A 12,725-nucleotide genomic window follows, 5' to 3' on the forward strand; every position below is an offset into this window, starting at 1 on the left:
CTGATCTATATTTCATCCAGTAGAGGGCTCCCTGCTGATGTGAGCATTACTTACTATGACAGCTTGAAGACAGGGTTGGAAAAACCACCTTATATGATATTTGCATAAAACAGCTACAGTTTAACCAAATAGGAAGAAAAAGAAGCAAAAGAAGAACTAGCTTTAAGGCTGCGTTTTCATTAAACCTTCAGATCAATATCACTTTAAACGCATCCTGCTAGCTTTAATAGCAAAAATCTCACAGCAGAAGCAAAAATTATAATCACATAAGAGTAGAGGAGATAAGGCCCGTGTGTACATTTTCAAGGCAAGGAATACTAACAAAAAAAATACAACAACTGCATAATGCATCCAAGCCACACTTGCTTGAAAATTAAAAAGAAAAATCGCATACATACACACACACACACACACACACACACACACACACACACACACACACACACACGCTCCTCCTGCACACAAAACCAGCCCAAGAAGCCAATAGAACAGAAAGAGCAGGGGGTCTTGGAGGAGATTTGCATGGCACCCTCTCCCCGGACCCACAGACGTCCAGGTTTGCAGACGTCACTGGTCGATGATCTTTGTTTTCTCTCCACCTCTCGGAGGAGGAATACAAGTTTATCATCCAGCCCGGGACGGGACGGTCTCCTCTGCCTTTTGCTCCTCTCCTTCCTCCGTCTGTCGCCTTGCACTCGGCTATTCCTCCTGTATGGTGGATATCCTGCTCAACACTTCTTTCTTGGATGATATGGGGGATCATTCAAAAAGTAAGATTATTCCCTTTCTAATCCCCTTTATTTTGTGCGTGCGAGGGGGGTTATTTGGACTTTTATGTCATTGACGCTGTTTAGACGCCTGGGTTTGATGATTAATCTCTTAATAATATTCAAGGCTTGCAGAAAATTCCTAAAAATTTGCAAGAGATCCGTTCACAAAGCCTGTTCACACCTCACCTTTAACATAACTGGGCTATAAAAAACGTGTGTGGTGGTCATATTTTTTTAAACCCACGTCGTTATGCTTGGGGATATTTTTAGCTCCTGTGGCCTAATTATAATTATTCAGCAATATTCTTGGAATGAACCTACAAGCTTGATGTGATATGTACGCAATAGTTTCTCTTCTTAAGCTTGGCGTGGGTTTGAAGGGATGTCGTGAGGATTAAAAGAGCACATACGATCTTGCATTATTGCATTCCCACTTCACAGAGAAGTCAGGAATCGCAATGTGTGTGGGCTGTGGAAGTCAGATACACGACCAGTACATCCTGAGAGTGTCCCCGGACCTGGAGTGGCACGCAGCCTGCCTCAAGTGTGCAGAGTGCAACCAGCATCTGGACGAGACCTGCACTTGCTTCGTCCGAGACGGAAAGACTTACTGTAAAAGAGATTATGCAAGGTAGTAAGTCAGCAGAGTTTTCTGGATTTTCTTTTTTCCTTTTCTATTTTTTAAAGAAACCGTTAAAAATACTGGTTATTTTTTATTTATTTTTTAAAGGATGAGGCAAAAATGATAAGTCCATCATGATGGGCTATATTAATTGCAAATGAACAGGTTAATTAAAGCCCAGAGCTCAGTCTGATTTGAGTTATAGACATTCGGGGCTTAAAATTATTGTCCCTGCCCAGTTAAACTAGTGCTCGTTTTGTTAGGATCATGAAGTGAGACCAGCATCAGATTTAAGTCCAAATAAATAATACGAAATATACGGAATTAATGCATGGGACCAACACATCTCCGTGATCCTCTGCAGGTTATTTGGCATCAAATGTGCAAAGTGTAACATGGGCTTCTGTAGCAGCGACCTGGTGATGAGAGCCCGGGACAATGTGTATCACATGGAGTGCTTTCGGTGCTCGGTGTGCAGCCGACACCTCCTGCCGGGGGACGAGTTCTCCCTGCGGGACGACGAGCTGCTGTGCCGGGCGGACCACGGCTTGATGATGGAGAGGGCCTCAGCAGGGAGCCCGCTGAGCCCGGGGAACATTCACAACAGACCGCTACACATCTCAGGTACAAGCTGGCTTATTGTTTACATACCAGGCACATTATTATTATTATTATTATTATTATTATTATTATTATTATTATTATTATTATTATTATTTGTATGTATCTATTAACCGGTTATGTGTATATACACCAAATCTATTTTTGACACATTCACTATTTCACGATTAATAGGCCTCCATATTTAAATTGATTGTGTTGATACCATTGGAGTATATTTGACCGTATACAGTGATACCTGTAATAAGACATGGGGTATTTGTATTTTTTAAAGGCTTGTCTACTTTTGCCCCTTAAATAAAACATGCAGTTATTTAGTTTAACTTTTAAATTTTCCGTCTCCTTAGATCCAGTTTCGGTCCGGCACCCTCCACATCACCGGAACCACGTCCACAAGCCGTCCGAGAAGACCACCAGAGTGCGGACGGTGCTCAACGAGAAGCAGCTCCACACACTGCGGACCTGCTACAATGCCAATCCGAGACCGGACGCTCTGATGAAGGAGCAGCTGGTGGAGATGACCGGCCTGAGCCCCAGGGTGATCCGCGTCTGGTTTCAGAACAAGCGCTGCAAAGACAAGAAGAAGTCCATCCTGATGAAACAGCTTCAGCAGCAGCAGCACAACGACAAAACCGTGAGTAAACGAGGGTTTCAGTTGCAAATAATCTGACGTTTCAACACCTACAAACACAAGTCTACTTTGTAACTACTGCGCAGCAGCTTATCGTGGCGACTTTCATTTAAAGCAGGACAACTGAAGCCCAGTAATAACACGAAAAGGCAGTGCTGATGCTTATGACTAATGTATAACAATAACAAATTCATAGAAACGCTGATAATTAAAAAAAATGACAAAAAGGGGGGAAAGTCACAAATAAAATCATTTAAAATAAGTGTATCTTATTTTACGGAATTGTAAAGGAAATGTAAATTAAACTAAAAAAAATAATAACAATAATAATAAAGCTTTGAAACACGGAAACCGCTCCATATACTGCTATTTTGCAAGTTAAAATTATTATTATTATTATTATTATTATTATTATTATTATTATTATTATACGTGGATATTTCCTGCATTTTAGTTTGTTATTTTTTAAAGCGTATGAGCTGCATTTTATTTATTTCCATTACGTTTTAGCTATTTGTTTATACGATAAGCTATAAGCTAAAAACAAACAAACAAACAATGCGCCCCCCCCCCAAAAAAATAAATAAATAAATAAAACCCCAACAAAAAAAACCCCAAAACATAATAATGCAAAACGTAACAAAGGAAATAAACTAATAATTTAAACACATTGAGATTGGAAGGTTTTACTCGGCAAACAGCGCACTAACCTTTATCCCAGCTTTATCCATCCGCTGACTAACGCATATTTGATTGAACTGAATATTTTGTATTTTTTTAATCTCTCTCATAGAATCTGCAGGGCCTGACAGGCACACCTCTGGTGGCAGGCAGTCCTATCCGCCACGACAACACCGTGCAGGGGAATCCTGTGGAGGTGCAGTCCTACCAGCCTCCATGGAAAACCCTCAGCGACTTCGCCCTGCAGACCGATCTCGACCAGCCTGCTTTCCAACAACTGGTGGGATTGAACGTCATAAATTATACTCAAAATGTTGAACTGGCATGAAGGGTACTGCTTACATACATGCGCAGACAGGGGGAGGGTAAGAGCGAGACCTTAGTGATGAAAGACATTTATATAAAATTCACAGTTATAAATGGCTTTATCCATCAGATTGGAGACATTTAAACGCAAAATGCATGTTTTGTGTGTATCAAGTCACTTGATCTGGCGGTCATCTTATCGAAGATGGGGATTCGTGAGATTATGCGAGGAATTTGGGCCTATAGTTTTAAATGGATTCATTTCATACTTTTAAGTTTTTAAAAGAAAAAAACCCCTCTCTGTGTGTATATAAAGATATATTTAAATGCTCCATTCACACATGTTGAAGTCTCCCTAATGTGGTCTTGTTAAAAATGTAAGACATTTCTCTGCTGAATTGAATATTTCCCCCTTTTGGCAGGTGTCTTTCTCTGAAGCGGGCTCTCTGGGGAACTCCTCGGGCAGTGATGTGACCTCTCTGTCGTCTCAGTTGCCGGACACTCCGAACAGTATGGTGCCGAGTCCCGTGGACACGTGAGGAAGTACCGGGATCAGCTGGAGGCACCGAGCTGCAGGACTGCGCAAAAACCCTCAGTGACATTCAAAGAACGAATATAACAGCCAGGATGGATTTTGCTGGAGGATCATTTCATTCAAGTCCCCTTTGGAGGATTTGAGGTCTGACTGTTCCCTGTACATCTAGGTATCTGATCCCACTCTCCTGCCCCATGACACTTCGGCAGGACACGCAGCTGTTCATGGACATTCTGGTTTTCGAGCTATATATGGGACACCTTGCCTCCACAACGCCCACACCTGAACTGAACACAACGGGAATATATGGTGGGATTTAAACACGGGAGCCTGCTCTGGACGTCCGAACGCTAATGCTTACAGTATGTTTTAAAGGGGAAAAAAAATACAAGCTGTGTAGATGTGCATGATTTCCACGTTCACTATCGACTATTGTAAATTATTGAAACAGATTAAGAGTGAGGTGCGTGCTGTTCGCGGTTCCTCCAGAAAAAAATAAGTTATTATTATTTATTATTGAAGGCAGACATGGCTGGACTTAACAATAAAGGGACTGATTATTGCATGCAAAATCCATTTGTTCCATAAGCATTCAGAAGATTTTAATTATGGTCAGTGAAAATAAATCAGTTTTATGGGAAATGACAGCGCATCTGCTGCTTATAAAGCGTGACTTTGTTTAAAGTGGGGATTGATCTGGAAAAGCTCAGGGAAAAAAAGTGGTGCAAAAAAGAGAGAAAAACTCACACTCCTTCGGCCAGTTCAATCTTTCAGTTTTACACATGTTCTTGTTTCTAGAGGTGCAAACCTCCACATCGTGAGGCAGGAGCCTGCAACACCGAATCTGCTTATATTTAGCGTTTCTGCGCCAAGTGGATCAGTGACTGATGGTTGACAATATATTATTATTAGGCATTTGGCACATGTATCACGGCTCACTGAGTGAGACACAATAGTCTGCGGCTTTTTTAATCTGACTTGATATGTTTTTATGGCTTTGAATGTTTACACTGGCTATATGAGTATTAATGCGCTCCTCAGCCTGGGGCTGAAATTTATAGCAAATTGTGCGTAATGTTATGTTCCAGTTATGGCGATAAAATGATAAAAATCGAGCTTTTTTAGGGGGGAAAGTGCAAAAAAAAAAAGAAAAAAAAGTGAACCATTACAACCATGTGAATCCCCGTGGTTAGGCTACAAGTCTAGACAGAGGACAGGCTTCGGCGGCCCCCTTATCTACATCTGGCATCACCTGCAAAGGATACGCTGAATGGGCCCACAACAAAACGCGCAGCGCTGAGGGGACTCCCAGCCTGCGGACGCATTCTGGCTTGTCTTGAGTTTATTTTCATTCCAGTAGGAATCCTGAGCGACAAATAGCCGCTGGACAAGAGAGCATACAGGTCAAGCCGTCACTGACATCCTACACCCGTTACAATTTGTCGGGGAGGAGCTTTTCTTTAAAAAAAATAAAAAATAAAAAAATCACTGAAGGAAACGAGATCTGATTAAAATGAACAATCCTGTTACCTGCTGGTAAATATTTAAAAGTGGCAAATTAGATACAGCAGTGGTAACTATTTATTTAATATTAAAAAAAGGCTATGGGGTGATATAACCTGTGGATTTTAACAGGGATTATCTTGTAACCGATCAGGACAACCTAAACTTGCAATGTCAAGACTGCATTTCCGCACAATGAAGTGAGTCTAACCTGTAGATTGCCGCATTTCAGTTTTTTCTTCTTGTAGTTCGATTTGGGCAGCTAGATCCAAAAAAACCCTCAATATGTCTCAACCAGTTCATATGTACCGGTACTCATGTGTCGTCAATGACAGCTCACATTGGGCATCATTATCCAACTCCATAGGAAGCCAAATTAAGGGGGGACATGGAGTTTAAATACCTCTGCTCATTGTGCAGAGAAAAAAATCTGACACCACATAATCACATATATTTGTTTTATTTTTGATTACAAACTCAATAAATTATATTAATTTGTAAGTTCCTCCTAACAAAAAGTGAATGAACAGGAAAAAAAAATGTGACATTTAAAAAATAGAACCTTTAACACATATCAGGAATCAAGGCAGGGCATTTTTTTTTTAAACTGGCATTATGTAGACTACAGAACATTCTAGTAATTCACATTCAACCAAATAATGCAAACACACACACACAGTATAGAAGAAAACGTTTGGCAAATTATATATTACAGTATAAGTAAGTACTTCATGTTTAGATGGTCACTACTGTAAGCTTTACTGTCTACAAACGGAACAAACAGAAGTAAATGGCTTATTTAGACGATAAATGAAGTAGTTGTGTGCATGTTCTCACTGAAATGTACAAATAAGACATTTTGTGCAAATTCCTCTTAAACAACAGAATGACTTTCAAGAAATCAAACTAGATGCACAAATATACAAGGCTTCTTTCTTTCTTGTACATCTGACACAGTTTGAAGAGCATATCTTTTACTCATGTGCAAAAACAAAAAAAATAGCTGAAAACATCTCCACATCTTAGTGTCTTTTCTAACGATTAATACAGTGCTTTGTCATCACGTTTGCAGCTCCATCAGTCCTCCTGCTTTTTGAGGAAAAACTGCAGCGCTGAATCCCACTGATCTCTTGGAAAGCGGTTGGACAGTTCACAGAAATCCAGTGGCTGAAAAACTGTAGACAGAAAAACAGAAATCCTTTTAAAACCCAGTGTAGAATTTCACAAAAACAAGTGGGTGCTGAAATTCTTCCCGAAGACATTTTTATTAATCCTTTTAACAAAAAAAAAAAAGGGAAAAAAGCACATAACAAAACAGATAAAACTAATTGCAGATATGGTTTTAACCACCCCCATGATATTAAAATATTTCTACACAACTAAAAATTTACTGAACTAAACTAAAGAACTTACCCGTTTTACTTGGTTTATTGTCTGAATCCTTCTCCTCTGATGCACAATCCTAAGAGAATACAGAGGCTTTAGTATCATCATACAGTGTACTGCAGATTATGCAATATGAGTAATATCTGAATCAATTAAAATAAAAAATGTTCTCGTTGCAATTTACTCAGTAAGCTAAACCACTCCGGATTAAATCGTTCCACTCTGAGGAATGTTCCTGAGGTTAACACAGAGATGAGGGCAGCGGGGCGAGACGCCATGCGTTATTGCTTTGTTTGAAAGACGTGACAATAGCTTGTCTCCCTCTGAATGGAAGTTAATCTGTGTCTAAACAGTGGAGCTTGCAGAGAGGTGAGGGGGCTTGTTGTCAGGAGGAAGATGAAGGAGACAAGCTGTTTACTGGGAGGTGAACCAGTGGCAGGTAAATCCAGTGTGAAGGAAACCGTTTGTCTTTGTAAAGCCCGGCCTGTTACTGATTCACCGGGGCCTGGATGAGCAGTCGTCAATCAGCTGATGCACAGGGGCTACCTTATGGTGTGAATGAGATTAACTGGGTGTGGATGCTCTATTTAGAAGACTGGACTCATTTATAATACTTTCCGCATTTCTGCAAATTCCTCTTCACAAGAAATCAAACAGATGCACTGATATAAGGTTCAGATGTTATGTGTGTGTATGTTTACTACTCTTATTTTGAGAAACATACAAATCACTCATACAGTTTAATCAAGCCTGCATCTCTAAGAGGAATTTATGCCCTACATGTTGGAATATACTTTACGTTTTTATACAAACACTGATGCTAAAGAGCAATTAGTGCTAAATGTATATATCCCAACACGTAGTGGTGATCAACAATTGTGTATTTAAGTGTTTTTACAAAGCACAGTACAAGTGTGACAATGTTTCTATATTTACCTGAATGAATCTGGCCAGCAGCACGCAGCTCATCTCCTGCTGCAGGATGACCTTGTTCTCAGGGTTGTTGTAGCAGGCCGAGATGAGCGAGGGAAAGAGTACTTTGATGAGGCGTGGGTGGCTAAAGTACTGGAAGGGCAGCTGACACAGTTTCTGCAGTACGCTGGGCTGGCGGCCAGATTGCACTATCACCTGGAACACACAGGGAGCGGGGGATAGTCAGTCACCGAGCCAGTCGGTGGCACTGCTGGTTGTAAATCAACGCCCTGTACACCTCCCACATGTAAATCTGCCACTAAAAACAACACACCAACAGCTATTAGGAGGAGACCTGGGGGCGGTGGGGGGCACAGCCTCCCATGACACAATCACAGGCTATAAAACAATGATGGGATGTTTTGTTGCAAAAACGGTTATAGCGGAGCTGCTGTAACATGCACGAGGGGAAGCGAGAAATGTGAAGCGATGTTATCGTTTGTGACTAAAACGTCACTTTCGAGTTTTGCGTTAAGGTCTTTAGGCAACGCGAAAGCAGGAGGGAATCCGTGAAGGAGTGAAGCTCAGGTTGAGAGGGCATTAACAGGGCAACAGGGTGGGGTGGCGTGTGAAAGGCAGGCTCCACCGACAGCTTGGCCACCCCCACTTTAAGAAATGAGCAATACCATTAATGGCATTTTCACCAGGCTGACATCCTGCTCTCCATCACAGCCAGTCATTCTTACATCCGGACCACCAGTATTAAAACCAAATCACTCGCAGCCTCATTTGATTAGAAAGGTGGCTGCTGCAAAGAGAGGGGTCTCCGGCTAATGCTCTGGTCATCGCCCCTAAGCTCGACAGGACCATCAGCACGTGGTCGAAAGCCGGGAAGGTCAGCCTGTTAAAGCCTGGCTGGAAAAACATCCCGTGTTGCTTTACAGGTACAGACTCCGCGCCAATGGAAACCAGAAGGGCAAGGAGAGGTCCACGAGTCCCAGTGACATAAATTCACAAGATTTACAAGATTTTAAAAATACTCTCTGTAATACTCTTCCATTGGTTTCTCCTTTGATAATGCACTTTGAGTTCGAGCAGCCGGATAAACAAAGCGATAATTCATTGCTTTTTATCTGTTCAAGGTGAAGGTTCTCAGAGCTGGCCTCTACAGCGGAGTTCAAAGGGACACAAAACAGTGTCATTCCCCCATCATCATTTGTTTAAAGAATCCATATGGACAGTCTGAACTTTAAGGTAACACAAGTCCTTGAAAAGGGCAGAAGCAGTGAATTTGTCAACCTGAAATGTAAGCACTGGGAGAGAGCACGCAAATCATGTGTGCACTGGTGTGTATTACTATATCACTGAAAACCTTCTCTCAGTATCCGCAACACTTTTCACTCACTTTTCTTCCCCTAAGGAATTTGGGGACCCAGACATATCAATCCATTGACGAAAGCAAAAAGTTAGGTTCTGGTTGTTTCTACATGTAGGGCTGCTTATTTTCACAGGGTCTAGATTTAGTATTTTATTGCTACTTCTTCCATTAAAGCCTACATTTTATCTTTTGTGTTGCAACGCTGCCTGAAGATAAAACTGGAAACAAGGGCGTGGAAATTTATGCACTCGTATTCATCCGAAAGCCAAAGCTATGATTATGCAAAAGCTAAAGCATCTCTTCGTTCTTGTATATTAACGCAGAGCATGTTGGGGTATCATAATTTAACACCGCAGCAAGTACTGCATGTTTGAGCAGGAGTTCTAAGGTGATCCAACACACAAATCACCCAGGGATCTCATAATCCTCCACTACGCACAATTCCATCTTCAGCTGCCTAAACAAATTGTCCAACTTCAAGTGCCTGACGCAGAAAAGGCATAAAACACAGCCTGGTGGAAGCGACAGCCTGGAGGTAAAAGAACAGAGTCGCCTGCCAACTTTCCGCACCTCTACTAGGTGAAGAGCGGCACCGGAGTCTGAAATGGCTTCCAGCTAAAGATTATGCTTTAGCATTACTTCTCCCAGCATAGCTGAAGTATCAGCGGCGCAAAAGCTCGACGTCATAAAACTAACAACAAGCATGTGAATCTCTGCGTCTGGTCCACGTATAACGCAGGCCCTGTAAAACCTCAAGTGTCCTGGCTGCTCTGGTCTTTCTTAAGTTCAGAGACACGGCCTTTAAAAAAAATGTTTTTATGATGCTCCATTACATAACTTCCTCACTGGTCACAATGACAACAACAAGAGTGTAAAGTTAATGTTCTGAAACAAACAAATTCCTGGAAAAAAGCCAGCGTCAAAGCTGAAACCACAATTTAAAGGAGAAAAGGGAAAAAAAAAAAGATTGTAATTATACAGTCTCACAATACAGTACACTTCTCAAATAACATAAATAGCCTGTATGGATGAGGTTGGCATTTATTTCTTACTGATTAAATTTGTAATGTCACAACTGTGGATGCATTTCCAAACACCTCAGGAGGAACCAGAGCCAGAGTGGGGTCATATATCTGACACTTAAAGCCACAATATAAACCAGATTCAGTGGGACTCCTTTACTGATAAGAAAAGCAGCACAACAGACCACATAAAGCAAAGTTTCTCAAATAAGTGTTTAGTGCTTTTTTTACAGCAGTTACAATGGCTGATGGGGATGTGTGCAGGACGCTGTGTAAACTTCCTCTGGACAATTGGACGTTAGCCGCAGACACTGACAAAAATGCTCCAACTTGACGTTTAAGGTAACTTTTTTCAAAAACGAGCTCACTGTTTACACAATAAAGCTCAATAACTCTTTATTTATGAGCTGCCGCTGTCATCCCATCCCAGATTTACCCAGTGATAATTCTGCACTGAAGCTAGCATGACAACAGTGTTACAGACAAATGGAAACTCCTCACTGAAAGGCCCGCGGGAATAAAAATATCCTCAGCTTCACTTAAAATCAGCTGGACCTGTGCTTCACCCCCGGAGCTGGGTGTAAATCATGGACTGAGCTAACAATCGGGCACTCTTCTGCCAGATAGTGGAGTGTGTATGCATGTCTGTGTCTCTCTCTGCCTCTGTTTACTCTGCTGGGTGATACAGAGTGTGCATTTCCCGCTGCTGGCTCCCCATGGTCTGCACGAGCTGCACTTACCCTGCAGGCAGTAAGGGCTTGGTTGTCTTGGCAGTAATGGACTGCTGAAGGAAGAGTTTCAACATCAGGTTAACAGGAATTACAGGCCTAAAGCCTGGTGTGGGCCTGCGGGGCAGAGGAAACGCCCTCAAAGAGAATGGGAAGAAGAAGACTGACCCCACAGAGAATGATGAGCTCAGGAGGTGTGTGTGTGTGTGTGTGGGATGTTCAGTCTAGAGACAATCCATAGCTCATGTAAAGGCTACTGGTATAAAAACAACCGTTTATGAAATATAAGCACAGAAAAATTAGGTGCTCTCAGATGCCTCCAGAGTGAAACATCCATACAGTACCTGAAATCAGACCCGCTGTGTGTGTGTTGACAGCACTTGTGTGTGGCTTCCTTTGCTTGCGTGTGTGTGGCAATTTTCCATGTGCTGTATTCTTAAGATTTCCACACTCTAAAATTGCTTTGTCTTTCTAAAAGGCGAGCAGGAGTCAGGTGGGTTAACATGTCACCAGTTTATAATTACTGCCCGTCAGCTTAAGATCCAACATCATCACTACGGATTAATGTATTAAAGACACGGAGATTAACAGTGCATCTCTCTGGTGAAAAAGGAAATACAGTTTCATGTCAGTCAGCTACAAAAAAGATTTCACTTTTGTCCTTTTTTTGTGTCAAAAATTCTTTACAGACACAAGCAGCAGACAATGAAACACATGGCTACATGACTCGGTGGCCCCCGTAAGCAGGGACACACTTATGAAAACACACAACCCTACATATGTCACTCTCCCAATGGCTTTTTGTGTGACAAGGTGAATTATTCATGCCCCCCCAGAGCAGAGGGAATATATCACTATGTAAAGGGGCTGCTTCAAAGTTCTGCTTTTTATGAGCAGCTTTATTTCTAGAGCATATATATAAACAAAAGCTGGTGTGCTGACAGTGAATCAGCAGTCTCTGTGACCGCACAGGCCTTGGGTTGGGCCGCTTTTGTGTTCTGCCAGTGCTTACATTAGCTTGAGAAAAGCTCAAGCTGCTCTAAATATTCTCCTTAACGCCATCCATCTTTGGTGCAGAACTGAATGGACGCATTCCAGGAACTGGACCACTGGCAAAGATCAACTCTGTGTGAAGGTTGTGAGGGATCTTGTTTCCTGACAATCTATACACAAATGTGTGTGTGTGTGTGTTTTTTTTTTTCTTTTAAAGATCCAAATGCAAGGTAAGTTCAGGCAGCTTCCAGGTTGTGAAGGAAGTTTTTGCATCAAATTAGCATCATGCAAATGTTTTAATAAAATATGGGATTACATGTGCTTTGTTATCATCGCTGTGGCTGTGCAAAGACAAACAGTCTTAACACTTAATTAGTCAAAATAATATGCAAACTGGAGCTACAATGTCCAACAAATGCAAATTATGTACATCAGAATAATTAAATTGGGGTTTGCCCTCTGCTACTATCCAAAGTAGCACATACACTGGAGGCACCTTTAATTAGAAGTAAAAAAAGAAAAAGAAAAAACGGCACATTAAAATCTGTAACCAGCCCATAAATTGTTGTGATAGGGGCTGATTGTAACAGTGTGGGTGTAGACTGAAGCGCTGGCTGCTGCCTGTGTGAGACAGGCT

General features: G+C 41.6%; 2 protein-coding genes across 5 annotated transcripts in view; one reads left to right on the forward strand and one right to left on the reverse strand.

The window, feature by feature from the left end:
- The first annotated feature begins 488 nt into the window (after nucleotides 1-488).
- isl2a (ISL LIM homeobox 2a) lies at nucleotides 489-4,900 on the forward strand. Of its 2 annotated transcripts, none has more exons than XM_026177081.1 (6): nucleotides 489-770; nucleotides 1,212-1,401; nucleotides 1,757-2,016; nucleotides 2,361-2,647; nucleotides 3,438-3,605; nucleotides 4,054-4,900. In XM_026177081.1, the coding sequence occupies exons 1-6, from the start codon at nucleotides 578-580 to the stop codon at nucleotides 4,168-4,170; spliced, it is 1,215 nt and encodes a 404-aa protein (XP_026032866.1). In that variant the 5' UTR covers nucleotides 489-577; the 3' UTR covers nucleotides 4,171-4,900. The 2 variants fall into 2 exon arrangements, with proteins under 2 accessions (XP_026032866.1, XP_026032868.1); XM_026177083.1 differs by having other exon boundaries at nucleotides 1,802-2,016.
- Nucleotides 4,901-6,113: 1,213 nt separating this feature from the next.
- The window catches only part of scaper (S-phase cyclin A-associated protein in the ER), a 59,174-nt gene continuing 52,562 nt past the window's right edge, over nucleotides 6,114-12,725 (reverse strand). For all 3 annotated transcript variants that reach the window (XM_026175937.1, XM_026175935.1, XM_026175936.1), the window contains 3 exons: nucleotides 7,992-8,183; nucleotides 7,083-7,131; nucleotides 6,114-6,844 (listed from right to left, as the gene is read on the reverse strand). In XM_026175937.1, the coding sequence (XP_026031722.1) occupies nucleotides 6,747-6,844; nucleotides 7,083-7,131; nucleotides 7,992-8,183 (339 nt within the window). In that variant the 3' untranslated portion in view covers nucleotides 6,114-6,746. The remainder of the gene's footprint in view (nucleotides 6,845-7,082; nucleotides 7,132-7,991; nucleotides 8,184-12,725) is intronic.

This window comes from Astatotilapia calliptera, chromosome 7, assembly GCF_900246225.1.
Source record: "Astatotilapia calliptera chromosome 7, fAstCal1.2, whole genome shotgun sequence".
Classification (NCBI taxonomy): domain Eukaryota; kingdom Metazoa; phylum Chordata; class Actinopteri; order Cichliformes; family Cichlidae; genus Astatotilapia; species Astatotilapia calliptera.